This window comes from Netta rufina, assembly GCF_964035555.1.
Source record: "Netta rufina genome assembly, chromosome: 28".
NCBI classification, from domain to species: Eukaryota; Metazoa; Chordata; class Aves; order Anseriformes; family Anatidae; genus Netta; species Netta rufina.
The window spans coordinates 5,869,854-5,887,199 of NC_140152.1; the positions used below are offsets into that span (position 1 = coordinate 5,869,854).

Sequence of the window (17,346 nt, forward strand, 5' to 3'; positions counted from 1 at the left end):
TTCAGTGGTCTGTGGGGACAGGACATGGGGCAATGGCCAAAAAATGGAGCCCAGGCAGTTCCGCACCAGCATGTGAAAGAAATTCTTCCTGGTGAGGGTGACGGAGCTCTGGGACAGGCTGCCCAGGGAGGCTGTGGGGTCTCCTTCTCTGGAGATATTCAAGGCCCGTCTGGACGCCCACCTGGGCAGCCTGCTCTACGGAACTGCTTTGGCAGGGGGGTTGGACCCGGTGAGCTCTTGAGGTCCCTTTCAACCCCTACAGTTCTGTGATTCTGTGAAACTGTTTGCTGAGCACCAAGCTTTGGTGGTTCTTCTCTTTGCTGCCAACTTCACTAAAAGGATCCAAATGTCTAGAAGTGCCTTGAGGGACACCTGCATGTGGCAGGGAACTTTCCAGGACTTCTCTGGTGGGCACCTGCCTGGGCCCAGCCACAGCAACCAGAGCTGCCACCAGCAACCCAAGCCTCTCTCATCTTTTGTCATGTTTCTTCAGCATCTTCAGAGGGAGGACTGGTTCTGCTGCACACACTCACAGCACTGAGCATGGCAGGATTACCATCACCAGGGCCCTTGGCCAATACTGTAATATGCAGCAGAGAAACCCCCGTGATTTTATGGGTTGCTGATGATCTAATACCTGTACCTTTCACTCTTGTTTCCAGTACAACAAATCTCTTGAATCTCTGGGTGTGATTTCTTTCCTGAAACACTGAAACGGGGCCTGCTTCTGTGGAGTTTGTGCCTCAGTACAGTGGTTGGATGTTATCACAAAGTATAGGGGCTTGTAGGAAGAGAAGGGTGACAATATGGTTAAAGCACGGGGACAGGAGCAGGGCTCCCAGTTCCGTTTCCTTTATAGCTACAGATTGACTTTATCCTTTTATAGACAGGCAGAGATCTGAGATAAAACTACGTATTGCAGCAGTGTCTTACAGTCTATTCTCAAGGCCCAGCTGCGCTCAGTGCTGTGCAATGCTGCATTGTCCTCTTGCTGACAGTGAGGGTTGGTGCTCTCGCTGCCCACAGTGTCTGGCTTTAACTGGGACCACAGCCTTCACTCCTAAATGAATCTGTGCAGCTGGCTGGTGCCCATGCTCGGTGTTATTACCTCTTGGGATGGGCTGGTGGTACCCACGTGGAACAGCAAGAGGTTTAGATCTCTTCTGCACCCCTGTGGTACCCAGAAAACGTGGAATTTTGATTTTGGTGGGCAGTCAGCCCTCTGAGCATGCCAGGTGTGTGGGGTTCTTCTTCTCTCAAACCACCACCCTTCTCCCTGCTTCGTCTGTCCTGCTCCGTGCCCTGGGAGGGTGGGAAATGAGGTGGGAAACAAGGCAGCACCCCCGCAGGGTTCTCTGCTTCCGGGTAGGCTGGGCAGGCGTCGTGGTTTCCAGGAAGCCTCTGTGCCTCCTCTTCTCTGAAACCCTGCATCCTGGATTTCGGGTAGCTGGCTCTGGTGCTCGTGCTGTCCTCCGCCTAAGAAGTGGCCACTGGCGAGGCTTATCACAGGGCTGCCCTGGCATGGGGAAGGCTCATCCACCCCCAGGGCACCAGCAGGGACATGGTGTGAGCAGTCCTGCAGCCCAGGCACTCCTGGTGCTCTGTGCCCTCTCCCCTTCCCTGCCTGCTCACGTGGCATCACATGGGGGAGATGATCTCCTGCTGGAAGATCACTCATTGACTTCTTCAGTTTTGACCAAGCCCTCTGCACTGCTGAGAGGGGGCAAAGAGGCTGTCCCTGCCCTGAATGCCACGCTTGACGCCTCTTCAGTGGGTTTAGGTGGGACAGAAAATGGAGGCTACTGGTTAGGTAGAAACTTCCAGCTTGGGATTCAGCACTTTGGGCCATTACTTTCTTCTGAGCTGTTCAGGACTGGAGCCAGACTGATACAAATTCAAATCATAGAAGGCTCTCAAATGCACATGCAGTTTATTGTTTTTATGTATTTTTACAACAGTGGAGCTACAGCAAGAGGGGAGAAATGAGGCAGCGAGTTTCAGAGGTAGGGGACGGCATCAGTAGTGAAGCAGGAGCTGAAAGTGTTGTTCCCCCTGGGGCTGGGACAACCCTGTAACCCCAGGGCATGGGCAAGGGTGATCCAGGCATCACAAATGCCAGGGGCGGGGAGGAGGTTGCTCTTTGGATCCCCCAGGAACATGTCCCAGTAGCTGTGGTCACCTCACTCGGGCCTGCCCTGCTGCTCTCGCTGGAGCCACAAGTGGTTTGGCCAAAGGGCAGCCCGGAGCAGGGAAGGTGCGCGGTGCACGTGGGTGCTCCCTAGCTCGCATGGTGAACAGGCTCAGTCAAGGTGCAAATTCTGCACAAAGCCCCCTGCTTTGCTGGAGAGAACTCCTTGCCACATCCATGAGGACCGGTGGAAGAAGCTTCCCAGGGAGAAAAGAAGCAGCAGCAGGTGAGTGTGAGCCCTGGTGCATGAGCTTTCCAGGGCAGCAGCTGGGTTGTGTGGAGTCATGCCGACTTCATGATGCTGTCAACCCAGGGAAGGTAGGGAGCAATGTGTGTGTAGAAGCCAATCCGGTTCTTGTACTGATAGGAGAAGATACCATAGGCTTTGTTGTTGCAGACAAGTGGTCCCCCAGTATCACCCTATAAAATAAGAGAGATCAGTGTTGACTGGGGGGAAGGTGGGTGCATTTGCAAAGAACAGGGAGGCTGCAGATATGAGGACAGAGCTTTCCAGGAGAATTTGGGACTTTCTGTGGGTGTGGACAGCTCTGGGTCCAAACAGGACCTGTAAGTTCTGTCTGGGACCAGCACAGTGACAAATAGTATAGCCTGAAGCATCACTTCATCTCCACCCTTCTCTTGGCTGCACAGCACTACAAAATGCATTCAGCCCAGCTCTGAAATTTAGGGCAAACCCCTCTTCAGCCAAGCTGTTGTCCTGTTGTGCAGAATCCTGGGTGTTGTGCACAAGTGTGGTGCCCCTGTGATGGTTAGATCCCTGGAAATCAAGACCCACGGCACCTCTTTAGCTCCTGTGCCAGGACAGCAAGAGTGGGATGCTGGTGAAGCTGACTGGGGGGGCTGACAATGACAAGCAATTTTAGACAACACCTCTTCAGTGGAGGTTTTAGCCCAAACCATGTTGTGCCTAGGACCTGTCTGAGTCCTGCCCTGCAGCCATCCACTCCCCATGTCCAACTGACCTCTTCAGGCACTCCAGCAGATCCACTGTTGGCACAGATCAAGTTGTTGGCAAGTCCAGGGTACACGGTTAGGCAGTCCCTTTGTTTGTGGATGGTGACGTTGGCTTCGTGGAATGTCGCAGTGGGTGCCTTGTGGCCCCAGCCAGCTATGCTGCACACTGTCCCTCCAGAGGCCTTTATTTTTTGGAAGGAAATGGTCCTAACGTAGCTGTTGCTGGTAGCATTGCCTTTCAGCTGGGCAAGGAGACAGAAAATATAGAAATAAGTATTTTGCCTGTAAATGGGTTGTGCTGAAGGATGTCCCCTCCCACTCCATTGTCACAGCTCAGCCCTGGACGTAGTGAGTTCGGGCAGACAGGACCACACAGGCGCTGCGGGTGGGCAGTTACCTTCAGCAGGAGGATGTCATTTCCCTTCATGGGATTGGTGAAGTCTGGATGGCAGTGATAACTCTGGACTTCAAACATTTGCCAGCTTTCCTCTCTTCTCTGAATGTTGTGGGCTCCAAGGATGACAGTCAGAGGTTTGTGGCTAGTGAGAATGAGCACAGTGTATGTCATTGACTTTGTCTTGGTGATACCAAGGCATAGCCTGGGGGCATGGATTGGGCTTTGAAGACTGGTGAGAGCAAGGAGTCCTGCAGGTGAGCCCACCCAGCCAGGGGGCAGAGTGAATCACTGGCTGACAGAGTGGGGCTCTGCATGCCATGGGTTACTTTGCCTCTGGATCTCAAGATCAACTAATTTTGTCTAATGCTCACAAGGACCATTGGCAGCAGGGGCTGCCTTTGGAAAGTGGGGAAAGATCTGGGGTAGGGGACAGCCCTCAGCCAGGCCAGATTCTTCTGATGCTCCTTTCTGCCCTTCAGGCCTGGAGCTGCCAGTATCGATACCCAGAGCATGTGTGTGAGTAGCTGGGCCCCTTCTGCCTGCCACTGCCCCAGCTCCTTGAGCTGGAGGGATGGAAGAGAGCTGGGAAAGCAGCTCACCGATGAGACCATTGAATTGTACAACAGCCTGGCAGGTCAGTGGTGGCAGAAAGGGCAGAGCCTGGCACCAGCCACCCCTGTTAAGCCAGCAGGTCAGTGGCAGCAAGGGGAGAAGCTGGCCCAATTTCTGACTGTTCACATCTAGGAATGGACCACAGAGGGGGGAAAAAAGAAAGATAAGCATCCAAATGTGTGCTGGGGAGGCTGCAGGGTTGGGCGGCTTGAGTAGGAACCGCAGGCAGAGCCAAGTTGCTGGGTGCCAGCCCATCCTGTCCCTGCAGTGTGGCCTCACTCCAGGCTAGAAAAGGCTTTGTTGCTGAAGGAAGTGACTGGAGTTATCAGACCTCCGTCTAGGATCATGGCAGCTCAGCAACCTCAGTGTGCCAGGTGCTGTGCAGAGAAATCTTACCTGAAACACTGAGCTGCTGTCATCACCCAGCTGGGGGCCACCAGGAAGCCCCCGCAGAAGTGGCCGTTCTTCCCTTCCAGATAAGCCATGTAGGGTCTGGCGGGGGCCTTGGCTCTGCCTGCTCCTGCCATCCGGTTCCAGGCATGACCTGCAATGTGTGGGGCTGAGGACGAGGGGCCAGGAGGGGCTGCCGTACGCACTGGCCGAGACTCTGCCTTCCCCAGCCCTCGCCCCACACTGTGCCCGCTCTACTCACTGGCTTTGGCCGGAGGACATGCCACCAACAGGAGGGCGAGCAGGAGCTTCTGCAGGTGCTCCATCGCAGCGTGCTCGGCTTCGGTGGATGCCTTGGAGGTGAGGCTGCAACTGGGGTCTCTTCCTGCTCCCAGGAAGTTTTTATACCCTGAGACTAGGCTCCAGGAAACCGCAGAGGTCAGACTCATCTGATTAATCTCTCTGCAAACTGCACACCTCAGCAATCTGAGGGGGGAATTCAGTCAGCCTTGGGCATCAACCCACCTTCAGCTTGGGACTGATTCGAGGCGTCTGACACCTGTCTGGACCCAGAGCCAGTATTAACCCATTGCCTCCAAGCTGGAGGGAGTGCACCCACCCTGTCACTTTGCCTGCCAGCATACCGTTACATTGCAGCTTGTATTTGTTGTTGTGCTCTTGCGTAGTCTTTTGATTTTATCATAAGCTTTGCAAAAAAAAAAAAAAAAAGATTTGTTTTACTTGATGCACCAATTCCAAGGAGGCAGTTGAGAACCCTCCTGCTGCTTTTCAGCAGGTGTAGTCCTGGTTCAAGGAACAGTCTTCACAAAACTGGTGTGCGTGTGTCCATACTGCTGCCCTGGCTATGGCTGTCTGGGGCAAGGAGCTGTTTCAGCAGCTTCATAAGCCTGGCCCACAACAGCATGACTGCTGCTAGTACCACAAGGTCTCTGCTCTGCACCAGCTGCTGATCTGGAGCTCTGTTTTGTATGGCAAAAGACCCCCTTTTAAGTGTTTCTTTCCAGAAAATGTTTTTTCCAGTTTAGGTGGTCAAACACTGCAGCCGGCTTCCTAGCAAGCCTGATGCCCCATGGCTGTCCAGGGTTCAAGAGGCATTTGAATAATATGCTTTAACTGCTGGTTAGTTCTGAAGTGGTCAAACAGTTGGACTGGATGATCTTTGAAGGTCTCTTCCAACTACCTTACTGTACCTTAACCTAGGTGTGATTGTTTCCCGTTGAACTGGGGGGTCACTGCTCCTTTGCTGGCTGGTAGGAGAGAAGACCGGAGGATGCTGCCTGGAGCCAGGGCTGCCTTTGCCTCTGGTCTGTTGAGGGTGGGTGAGGGGGAGGGACGTGGGTTTGGGATGCTGCCTCTTCACTGCCCACTGGCTCTCGGGGAGGTATTGTGTCCAAGTCCACCCCAGCCAGGGCTGCACCCGCTGCTCCTGGCACCGTGGGGAGGACAGACTGGGGGCTGGTCTCTGGGGCACCCCCACCGCTCGCCCACACCACACTGGCGTGCCTGTTCCCTTGCCCCACCAGAAGTCCCTTCTTTGGGCTGTGACGAAACGGGACTGATGCATCCTCGCTGGCTGCCAGTAAATTCGCCTTCCCTCCTACCCCCAGTGCTGCAGGGCAAAACCCTTTTTTAATCTGAAAGCTGCCATTCTCGTGCAAAGACTGCAGCAGCTGGAGCTTCAAGGAAAACCCTGACGTGACAAAGATTTGTACTCCGAAGATAAGCAGTTGCAGCCTTTTCACTTGCAGATCTACTGGTTGATAGCAGCTGTTAGCAGAAGCCCAAACCGTGGACCATTCTGAGTTTCCCCAGAATGGTGTGGGTGCTGAAGACAAAAGTGGCATCATCTCTTTTTGCCCCAGGCAGGGGCAGAGGGAGCATGAGAGCACGCAGCTGCGGCTGGACCACAGGCGTATTGAGGCTATCTCCTCCCTCTGACATAAGTGGCTAAGTGGAAAGCTGGGAAAGGCTATGAGTACAAGGCAAGCATCCTGTTTCCTTGCATTGCACACAGTTTCTGTATGTTCAAAATTTCCCACTGGGTTTCCCCTCTGCAAACCAGCCTGATCTCCCCTGGAACTTGCATAGATGTCCGGCATCTTGCGCTAGGGATTGGTGCAGTGTATTTGTTTACTGGTGCACTGTCCTGCCTGGTGCCATCTCCTCCAGGAGAGTGCCTGGCCCTCTTCTATCTCTGTAGAGACACCATCAGAAATGGTGTCTGGAATTAAAGAGAAGCCTGAGGCTCAGGGAAACGTAGTGCAGAGTGGTCAGACTCCCATGCAGGGGCTGTCTGAGGATGGTGCATCTTCTGTGGGGAGCAGAAGCTGAGCTCCAAGTGTCGCCTGGCTGAGAGCTGTGAGACCTTTTGGTTTTGTGCTGCTGCTACAGCAGCCTATGCTGCGAGGGCTGAGCTTGTTTTGCTGAGAGGGGCAGGAATGTGCCCACAAGCTCCATGCTGATAGCTCCCAGCAAGAACTCACCCTGATTTTCCCCAGGGAAAGGGTCAGGCTATCCTGCAATAGCTGGCCTGGGAAGCAAGGAGACAGCAGCATGGAGTTGGGCGCCTTTGCAGACTCAGGTCCTTTACTAACACTTTGAGAATGATCATTACAGGGTCTGCATGTCTCTACTCAGGGCATCATGCAGCTGCTCTAGAGGAGGAGGACTGAGGACTGGCCGCTGGAGGGCTCATGACATTGTTGAACTTGGTGAATGGGGTGTGTGCACATCGCTTCCCCTCGCCTCCCAGCTCTCTGCCATCACCGCCCCGCAATGGGCAGGGGAAGCAGATCCCCTATGCTAGCACTGTTTGAGCGAGCTAGCACAGGGCCCTGAGCTGTGCGTGGCCACTTTCCCTGGCAGAGGCCCGCTGGGAGCCCCTCACAGGAAAACCTGCCCACCTGCAGCGAACCCCCACCCGCCCCACTTGCAGCTTGGCCATATCGCTCCCTACGGCAGTCTCGCCGTGGCTCCAGGAGCAGCAGCTGCAGCTCTTTTTCTCCCAGCCTGGTAGCAACCTGGTGGTTGCAGAGCTCCTGCTGCCTCTGTCCCAGCAGGCTGACTGCTGACCTGGCCCAGCCCTCCCTCCTCCCCAGGACGAGGTGCGAGGAAGGAGGAGACAGATATGCTAAAAAAGGCAGCTCTGAGTTTACTGTGGGTGTTTCAAGTGCAGCGAGGTTTAAGCAGGGACAGGGATGTCTCTGAAGGAAATGGGATCCCCAGTGGTACTGCCCCTTTCTGGTGCCACCTGGGACAATCCTCCTTTCTGCCAGGGTGACTTAATGTGGCACCAAACTGGCTTCCTGGCACAGGCAGACAGTGGGACAGCAGCCTCAGAACAAAGAAACGGGCCCTTGCAGGCATACATCAGGGCACTTGGGTTCCCAAGGAAAGGAGAGGGAGCTGAGCCTTTGGTAGGGGCAGGAAGGAAACCAGGGTGTCCCCAGGGCTGCGCTGGTGTTGCTGTTACTTCTTCATGGTTTTTTTGATCCAGGGCAGGTAGTTGGAGATGCGGGTATAGACCCCAGGGGGGTTGTCATGCCCGAAGGAAACGATGCCTCGTGCCACCTTATTGCACACCAGGGGCCCACCAGAATCACCCTGAGGACAGACAAGACCAGTTGTCAAAGCCACTGTGGGATCGGGTCCTACCTCAGCCCTCCCGCCCAGCCTCTGCCATCAGGGCCAGCCTGCTCCTGCCCGCCCCGATGCAGGAGCTGCCCACAGTAGGCAAGCTGGGGCTCTGCCCCCGGGACCGCACATGGATCAGGATGCCAGGGGCATCCCGGGAGCCCGTCCACGCGGGCACAGGAACTGCGTTCTAGTCACCTCTCCTGGCATCCTGCCGAGCCTGTGCCAGGAGCAGCCCCCACTGCAAGCAGCCCCCTGCCCTGTGGCTGAGCCCCTCAGCTGTACCTGGCTGGAGTCCCTCAGCTCGTGGAAGCTGCCGGCACACACCATGCCAGCACTGAGGTGTGGATAGAAGTGGACGCACTTCCTGCGGCTGTAGATGGTGACTTTGGTTTCAAAGAGCTTGCTGGTTTCCTGGTCCTTGTCGATCAGGCCCCAACCAGCTATGCTGCACTTGGTGCCTGTGGGGAGGTAGCCGCTGGTCTTGGGCAGGGGGATGGTTTTGACGTAGCTGTTGAGTGTGGCCTTTGCTGTCAGCTGGGAGAGAGCAAAGCTTTTGGAGAAGGCTGTGAGCAGCTGGGGGACACTCCACCCGCAGAGACAGGGGAGGTGCAGAGGGGCGTACAGCACCACAAGTACTGGTGAGGTGCTGTGAAGATGGCATGTGACACAAGCCCTGCCCATGCTTCCCTCCTGGGTCCCTCCCAATCCAGCACCCATGGCAGAAGAAGGCGATGGCTTGCAGGAGAAGCCAACAGCATGATGGTGCTCTGCTCAGCCCCTGCTATGCCCACAGCCCACCTCCACCCTGCAGGCCTGCCTTGCCTTGAGCAGCATGATGTCGTTAGACACGGTTCTGGGGTCATACTCAGGGTGCCGGTGGTATCTGAGAACTCCCCGGACCTGGTGCGTTGTTTCTGGTTCATAGATGTTGTGAGCCCCCAGGATGATTGTGGCATTCCTGACCACGGCAGCAGAAGAGAGAGGAGGAAAAGAGGCTGGGTCACACTTGCTTCCCTGCCCTTTCTCAGGCAGGTGGAGAGAGCTGCTAGGTGCAGGAGAAAGAGGAACCGGCTCCAAGATGACTCTAGTGATGGACCTCTCTGGTTAGGGGAGAAAGAGGTGGGCAAAGTTCCTGTACAAGGTACTCACCCCATGCAGTGTGCAGCTGTCATCACCCAGTCAGGGGCCACCAGGAAGCCTCCGCAGGCGGACTTTCCTATCTTCAGGTATGCCATGTAAGGGTGGGAGTGGGGCTGAGCCTCATGGCCTCCCACAATCTGACCCCATAGAGCACCTGAAAGACATCCCACTGCAGAGTGAGCTGCTGAGGCCAGAGCCCAGACCAGCAGCCTCCTGCACAGACCCTCGCAGTACCCCAGCTTACTGGTATCAGCCCACGGGCAGGAGAACAGCAGCAGCAGGGCCAGGAGCAGCTGGGACCGGCACATCTCCCACCACTGGGTGCTGCTGCCAGGCTGTGTGGAAGTCTTAGCATCCCTGTGCCCAAGGGCTGGCTTTATACCCTGGGACCAGCTGTACCCAGCAGCCAGGAAACCATGTGCGATGGCCTGATTGTGCTAATCAGAGCAGTGCAGTAACCCTGACGGTCTATCTGCATCTCTGCTGCCCGGCCTGCTCACATGCCTGCGTGTTCAGAGGCTGTGATCAGTGAGCGATATGCAAGACAGAAAGGCCAGGGCAGAGTGCAGAATGGTGCCGAAGCCACAGTGGTGCCAGCCGGGAGAGGTGTCCAAGGGGATCTCCAGGTTGTGATTTAGCATTTCTTCCCCAGTTTGGTTGCAGGACAGATCACATCTGTCTGTTTCAAAGCATGGTGTCCTCCAGCTCTGTCAATCAGGCTGTCTCCTACTGCACCTCCTCTAGCTCCTGGCACGTGCTCCAGGAGGGGTCAGGTCGCTTCACACTTTCTTGTCCAGTTCAATGACTGCAGGTGCTGCCTCTGCAGCTGGTCTGGCCACTAGCATACCTGTTCAGGAGGCTTCATCCACCCTGCTCTGGATTCACTGCTCCCCTTGTTCCCTGGCCTGAAATCACCTGCAAACCACGCTGCAATTGCTGTCTTCAGCTTGCCCCTAGCAAGGGGTGATTTGGCTAAATGCTCAGCTGAGCACCAGTCATGCTGCACTCACCCCTTCCTGGCTGTAGTCCTCAATAGAGATCGTCATCGGACTGCCACAGGTGACCCTTGTTCAAAGAGGTGACCAAATCACTGTATGAGAGGCATGGGCCTGATGCTCAGGACACCTATGTTCTTCCTACTTCTGGCTCGTTCATGGCCTCGGCTGGTGGCTGTGGGCACTTTCCTTCTGGCCTTCAGCTTTCCAAGTGTGTCCTATGATGGCAGCTGAGCCTGTGACTTGCATGAAGAACTGCCTGACTCACAGGCTGCAATCTCAGAGAGAACTGTGCCATACAGTCCTGCATTGTTTAAAGTTGTCCTTCCTGATTGCTCTTCCTAGCCCTTAACTACCTTCATTTTCCCCTCCTGTGAGGTTGTCCCACTTCGTCGCATTGTTTCATGCTCCCTGGAGCTTGCCTGGGCTATTGTGTGCGAGGCATAAATCTGTTAGGGTTAATTCTGTGTGAGGTGCCTGCTCTGCTGAGAAGAGATTGCACGTTGCGTTCTGTAGTCATAACAGGACCCTTTACTGGAAGGGGCATGAGAGAAAATTAGATGCTAAAGAAAAGATCTTTATCGACACGGCAGATAAAGAGCAAGGAGCGCCAGTCACTGAAGGTGTCTTTTCCATGCTCACAGGCTTTCAAGAACTCTCGACCTTTGCTCCAACGCAAAAGCATCTGAAGGTCAGGGGCAGCCAGACCAGAGGGACTGCCACCACCTTGGGTGTCAGACCAGCCCCGTTTCCTCTGTGTGGAGCCTGGGCTGCGCGTCTGCCAGCACCCTGCTGTGCCCCACTGTTTGCCCCGAGCCCTCCCCGGCCGTTCCCTCGCGCAGTGGCTGGGGCAGGGCTCAGGAGGTGGCAGCTGTGTGAGCTCACACTGGAAGGAGGGGTGCTGGGGGACGCATGGCTCTGAAGCTGCCACCCCACAGCAGATGAGAGCTGGAAATGCCCAGGGCCTTGTGTTGTGAACCATCCAAGGGGTCACAATCACAAACCCGGCACAGAGGAGAGAAAGGTGTGACACCTTGGGAGATGGGCTGAGCTGGTCCATGGGTGATGTGGGTCACTGGGGTGACTCCCAGGCAAGGTTTTTGAGTGGAGAAGCATTTTATGCAGCTGTTTGCTTTCTGCTTAAAGTTTTTTGCTTTGAGGAAATTCAAGCTTTTAAAGAAAAACCACTTAAAGAAAAAAAAATCAACCAAACTTTGCCTTTTAAGGTCATTAATGTGGTCAAGACAAGACGATAGCAAAACTTTCTCTTTCATGTTCTTGTTTTCCTTCAAATGCAGAGGCTCACTGCAGTGAACTCTATTCCTACAGAGACCCACCCACCGAATTTCAGTGAACAACAACTGTGGCTGAGACGATCCTGCCTAAGGGCTGGTCTCTTGGGCTCGGTGTTTCCCGTCTGGGGGGCCCTGCTGTGGCTCCCTCCCCAGCTCCTGGCAGTACCCTGCTGCACTAGGGATGGGATGTGCCACCGGGAGGATGACCTGCTGCAAGAGACCAGAGCAAGCATCTGCAACCAACCGTCAGGAGCAATCAGTCATATCTGAAGCGGCACAACTCCACCCTTCCTGGAGCAGAAAAACACCTGGGGGTGGTTGGACGCCCTGGCTGGTGCCCCACCAGGCCATGCAGTGGGGACAGGATGTGTGTGGGGAGGGAGGCTGGGGGACAGAGCTCCCCACAGAGCTTCACCCACTTAATCAGAATGTCTGTAAATACAAGTTTTAATCGGGGCTGTGCAGCAGCACTGCAGGAAAACCTCAACTGAAATCATTGATGTTTTATCTTGCATTCATAGCTTGCTGTCACTCCCCAAGGGCTGATCAGAACTCAAGTGCAGGAGTTGCAGCCTGTGATGCCTGCCCAGTGATGTAACCTGCTGTCCCCTACAGCACCTTCAGCTTTGCCCTAACGCTTCTCTGTTCAAAATGCATTTGCATCTCTCTTTCCATGGTTCTTTTTTCCATCAGTTGCATGGAGTTTGGCTGGGCAAAAATTAGAAATGTGTAAGGCCCAGCTTTTAAAAATTACTTGGTAAATAAAACTACCTCTGTCATGCTGCCTACACAAGTAGCTTGCATTGGAGTCAGCAGGCTGTACCTGCCACTGGGTAGAGCTTGAAGGTCAAACATATAAATAAGTTTAGACAGGTATGAGAGAGATTTTGCGAATGATAAATCTGTTGACAACTGTTAATTGCAGTGGTCCGGATGCATCATCTGCTGACTGCCTGATGCTGCCAGAGGCTGGCCAGGGGAAGGGTTGCTTTCTTGCCTTCTTCTTGGCCTCTTTCCTGCATGTGATGCTGAGCTGAAGCAGCATGATGCAGCAGCTAAGCATGATGCTGAGCTGCCTGAACCTGGCCTGGTGCAGGGAACCCTTGCACAGTTGCTTCCACTGATGTTTCTCAGGGCATTGGGACAGGACAGTGAGCAGCATCAAAGGGAGGTGGGGTATGGCTGTGGCTGCTGCAGCCAGACCCCCCCCCCCCCTCCATCTCCAGAGCTGTCCTGGAGCCTGACACCCTCCTGGGAGCAGGGCAAGAGTGCCCAGGTGCCCTGCCATGCTGCAAGCTGCTCGTCTCTGGGTGCCCCTGTCTGCAATGGCACTCTTGCCTTCCTGCAGGCTGCAGAGGGCTTTGCAGCTTCTTTTATGGAGCTGCTTCATCTCAGCATCTGAGGACGCCTGCATGGCCACAGCTCTGGCAGAGGGTCCAGGAGGTGGCTGCTGGCCCCTGCACCTCCCCGGTCCTTCCAAGGCCAGCACTTGGCAGCTATCAGGCAGATTCAAGTAACTTGTGGTCTCGATCTGCAGGAAAGAGATGACAAATGTTGCAGGATAGCATGTCCCTCCTCTGCCCCTTCATTTCAAGGAAAGAACATCTGAACTGAAATGGCAGTGAAGGAGACGTATCAAGATGAAGCTCAGCTGGTGCTTGTGCAGATAGCAACGGGGAGCCACTGCAGAACAACAGGAACTTGTCCCCCAGTGGTGCCCTGCTGAGGGGGAGCCTCAGTGCCCTCAAGTAAAGCTGGGGACATCCCTGTGGGGGCTGGGAGCAGCAGCTCTGTGGCAGGCATGTGGGCTGGGTTTGTGCAAGGCCCTGCTGCGGACCAGCCGCATGGGGCAAGGGGACCCACGGGTGCTGGGGTGCAGCTCCAGCATCTTCCCAGAGACAGTTACCTATTGTGGACGTGCTGTAGAACCGTGGTGAGCTTCACAGGTACCTGGTCCCCTCTTCTACTAAAAGGCCGAACAAGCCAGAGGCTAGGGCAGAGCAAGGAATGGGGTTTTATTTTACTGGAACAGCTCTTTACAAAGTAATCAGCCCTGCTTTTCGTGTAGCACCTGGCATGCTCGTGGAAGGGGCACAAGGACAAGCCTGTGATATTTGGCTGGTTGAGCGGGCCCAGCACCCCTTTGGAGGGTGCACTGAGCCTTCCCAGCTGTTCATCTGCCTCCTGCCATCAAAACCATTTGCCTCCCACCTGCACCATGCTCTCTGCAGATCTCCCTGGCAAAGAGCTCACTCCTGCCAGCCATCTCCTTTCTAAGGCTGCTAAATGCTGCCAGCTATTTGAGAAGCTGCTCTGGACCCTTGGGATCTTTTTAGGGACTTCCTGCCAACTGTCCTCTGCCTACAGGAGCAGATGTAAACACATCTGGAGGCCCAACCTGAAGCAAGAACGACGCGGAAGGATGTACAAGAGTCGCATTCGCCCTTTTGATTCCGGTGCTGTGCTGGGAGTGTCTGTTCAGCCCCTTTGGGAGTGAGCTCTGGGTGCTGAATGGGTGCCCTTGAACTCCTCTCCTCTGGCCTGCACTGTGCTCACAGCCCAGCCTTCCTGCTGATTTTTGCCCCCTCAAGCTTGGGGTCTGCTGACTTTATCAGCATGAGCTTATTGTACTGGGTCTGGCTGGGCTGTTAACCTTCCCTGCAGCAGCCCATACAGTGCTGTGCTCTGACCTCTGCTGACAGAAAAGCCCAAACTGCCGGCAGAAAGGGCCACCATGGAGGACCGAGCCCTCAGCTCTCAATGAGAACAATTCTTGCTTGCACAAGTTCCTGCAGCAGGAGTCCCCTTTGCATTTTCCACTTGCCCATGTCATGATCCAGGCTAGGACTTCTCTGTTCCTCAAGCAGGGGCTGGCTCCCAGGATCCCTGCTCGCCATGCCAGTGGGAGAAAGCAGAAAGCAGAAAACTGTGGGCCTCTCCCTGACTTTGTGCCAGTCTAGAGTGAGAACAAAGGTGAAAGCAGACAGCAGGGCAAAGCTTCTGCCACGATCCTGAGCTGAAAGATGCTCTTTTCTCTATGTCTCTTCGCATCTGTTGGGTGGGTCCATCCTGCCAGAGAAATGTGGTTGATGTTGTAACTTCCCTTTTTTCACTTCGGTAGGTGGAAATCTCACTTATTTCATACAAGGAGCTCTCCCCACTACCTACTCTGTGCTGGGCCTTGGACGAGCAGCTGGAAAGCACTGCTGGCTGCTGAGCCTCCCTCCTGCAGCGAGAGCCTCGGGCCAGCCGTGACAGGTGAGTCATGAGGCAAACAACAGCTGGGCTGGGAATAACGTGTTGCAAGAACACATCTCCAGTCAGGTTTTGCAGACATAGGGAATGATCAGTGGTAGATGTTAATGCTGCAGTCAGGTCAGGACCCCGGGCTTCTGGTCCCAGCCATGGCACCATGCCCCTTCTGCAACGCGAGGCAAGAGGCAGCAGCTTTGTGCCTCAGTTTCCCTGCATGGACCTAGGCAGTGGGAAGACCCTGACCCATCTTTAGCAGATGCTTGGAGAGCAGAAGGTGGAGTGTGCAGCACCAGGGCACAAGTAAGGCTTTGACCAGCTGGTTTCCTCTGAGCTGGGAGTAGCTGAGCCCCAGCTTCAAACACCCAGGTGACTGGACTTGCTGCTTCGATAGGACAGGACTTGGGTGGATGCATCCTGAGAGACTGGCAGGAGCTGGGCCCATGGAGGAGCCCAGAAGATTGAATGGGAACATGGAGCTTCCTCTTGGAGAAGGATGAGTCTGGGCACAGGTGGTGTGCAGGGCACTCGATGATGGGGCAGTTGCTCTCAGCCAGGCTCAGGAGTGAATTTCACGCCACAAAAGGCAAAGCTGTTAGTGCCTCAGCTGTCTGGGTGCTCCTGCTAGCGTTTGGCTTTGATCAAACCAATGGATCCCACCCTCTCATTTCTCCTTACTGAGAAATGTTGACAGCTGCCAGAGACCATGTCAATACTCTAGTTCACAACAGGAAACTTTATTAAACAACAGGAAGCCCATGCTCACGCGTGGCCTTACAAAACACCTCACCCTTCTCTCCCGTTGCTCTTTCAGTGCTGCAAGGCTGGCAGACAGGGGTCTAACTCTCATCTCCACGCTGGGCAGAGCTGCTGGCCTCAGGGGCAGACTCACACCTGCCTCCAGCCCTCAAACAGAAGGTCTGCCCTGCTCCCAACGCCACTTCGACCCTTGCTCCGTTGTGCATCCCTTGGCTGCTGACGTAGGCTTGGAAGATGGATGGCCCGGGGCTGAGCTGGCTGGTGAATCGCTCCTTCCCCCTTCCACTGGGCTCTGCTCAATATCCTGAGCTCAGACTGGACCTCCTTGACAGGAAAGGTTCCTGCTTGCAGCTGGCTGCCATGAGGAATGTGAACATCATCCTGCAGCACTATAACTTCACAGGAAAGCTGACCAACCGGCAGTCCCGGGACGAGGGCATGGGCCTCATCCGCACAACCTTTGTCATCATCAGCTGCATCATCATCCTGGAGAACCTGCTCGTGCTGCTGGCCATCCTGCGGTGCCTGCGAGCCCGGCGCTGGGTCTACTCCTGCATTGCCAGCATCACCGTGAGCGACCTGCTTGCAGGTGTTGCCTACCTTTCTAATCTCTGCCTCTCAGGCAAGAAGACCTTCCAACTTTCACCTCAGCTCTGGTTCCTCCGGGAAGGCATTCTCTTCATCGCGCTGGCTGCTTCCACCTTCAGCTTGCTTGTGACGGCCATTGAGCGCTACAGTGCCATGGTAAGGCCAATTGCTGAGAACGAAGCCAGCAAGACCCTGCGCTTGCGCGGGCTCATTATCTCCTGCTGGCTTCTGGCCTTCATCATTGGGCTGCTTCCGCTGCTGGGCTGGAACTGTCTGTGCGACTTCAATGCCTGCTCTGTCCTCCTGCCTCTTTACTCCAAGAACTACATCCTCTTCTCTGTGGTCATGTTCAGCATCATCCTCCTGGGGATCATCGGCCTCTACATCTCCATCTTCCAGCTGGTCCAGGCCAGTTCTAAGCAAACCACTTCTCGGCACAGCCGCAAACGATCCCTGCGCTTGCTCAAGACTGTGCTGATGATCCTGGGTGCCTTCATCATTTGCTGGAGCCCTCTCTTTGCCCTGATGCTCTTTGATGTGTTCTGTGAGACACAAACCTGCAGACTCCTCCACAGCCTGGACTGGACCTTGGCTCTGGCCATGCTCAACTCGGGCGTTAACCCCATCATTTACTCCCTCCGCAGCGTGGAGGTGCGCCGTGCTGTGGGAAGCCTGCTGTGCTGCTGCTGCCTCAGGGTTGGGCTTTGCAAGCCTGGGGACTGCCTGGTCATCACAGACATCAACTCTGGCTCATCCACGGAGAGCTCCCTGCGCTACCGGGAGAGCTTCCGCAGCTCTGTGGCCCTGAATGCCCGGCCCAGAGCACCTCTCTCCAGCAACTCCAGCATGATGAGCAACCTCCCCAGCCTCTGAGAGGCCATGGGGAGAGAAGGGATGGCCAGACAGCCCACCAGGACTTCACCCTGCTGGTTCTGGCCTGTCAGAACTGTCTGATGTTCAGCTTGGGCTCACCGGGTGCTGCCTCACCTCAGCTGTTAACCGTGGCCAGGCTTCCCAGCCCCTTTTGACCGGGACGTTGCTTCGTTGTGGGTGCAGCATGGGAACAGTCATTGCTGCCCCAATGGGATATGGGCATGG

The 17,346-nt window shown here is 55.2% G+C and overlaps 3 protein-coding genes across 3 annotated transcripts; 1 reads left to right on the top strand and 2 right to left on the bottom strand.

Annotated features, from left to right (window-relative positions):
- Positions 1-2,470: 2,470 nt before the first annotated feature.
- Positions 2,471-5,011, bottom strand: LOC311219632 (granzyme G-like; the record flags this gene model as incomplete). The annotated part of the gene is made up of 5 exons (XM_084302842.1): positions 2,471-2,608; positions 3,172-3,405; positions 3,561-3,702; positions 4,569-4,716; positions 4,825-5,011. 5 exons carry the CDS (start codon positions 5,009-5,011, stop codon positions 2,471-2,473), a joined length of 849 nt encoding a protein of 282 aa, XP_084158968.1.
- A 2,981-nt stretch (positions 5,012-7,992) lies between these two features.
- Positions 7,993-10,405, bottom strand: LOC311219484 (mast cell protease 1A-like; the record flags this gene model as incomplete). The annotated part of the gene is made up of 6 exons (XM_084302622.1): positions 7,993-8,186; positions 8,502-8,753; positions 9,042-9,177; positions 9,369-9,513; positions 9,604-9,796; positions 10,370-10,405. 6 exons carry the CDS (start codon positions 10,403-10,405, stop codon positions 8,052-8,054), a joined length of 897 nt encoding a protein of 298 aa, XP_084158748.1. The 3' UTR covers positions 7,993-8,051.
- Positions 10,406-15,752: 5,347 nt separating this feature from the next.
- Positions 15,753-17,121, top strand: S1PR4 (sphingosine-1-phosphate receptor 4; the record flags this gene model as incomplete). Its single annotated transcript, XM_084302540.1, has 1 exon — positions 15,753-17,121. Exon 1 carries the CDS (start codon positions 15,895-15,897, stop codon positions 17,119-17,121), a length of 1,227 nt encoding a protein of 408 aa, XP_084158666.1. The 5' UTR covers positions 15,753-15,894.
- Positions 17,122-17,346: the final 225 nt, after the last annotated feature.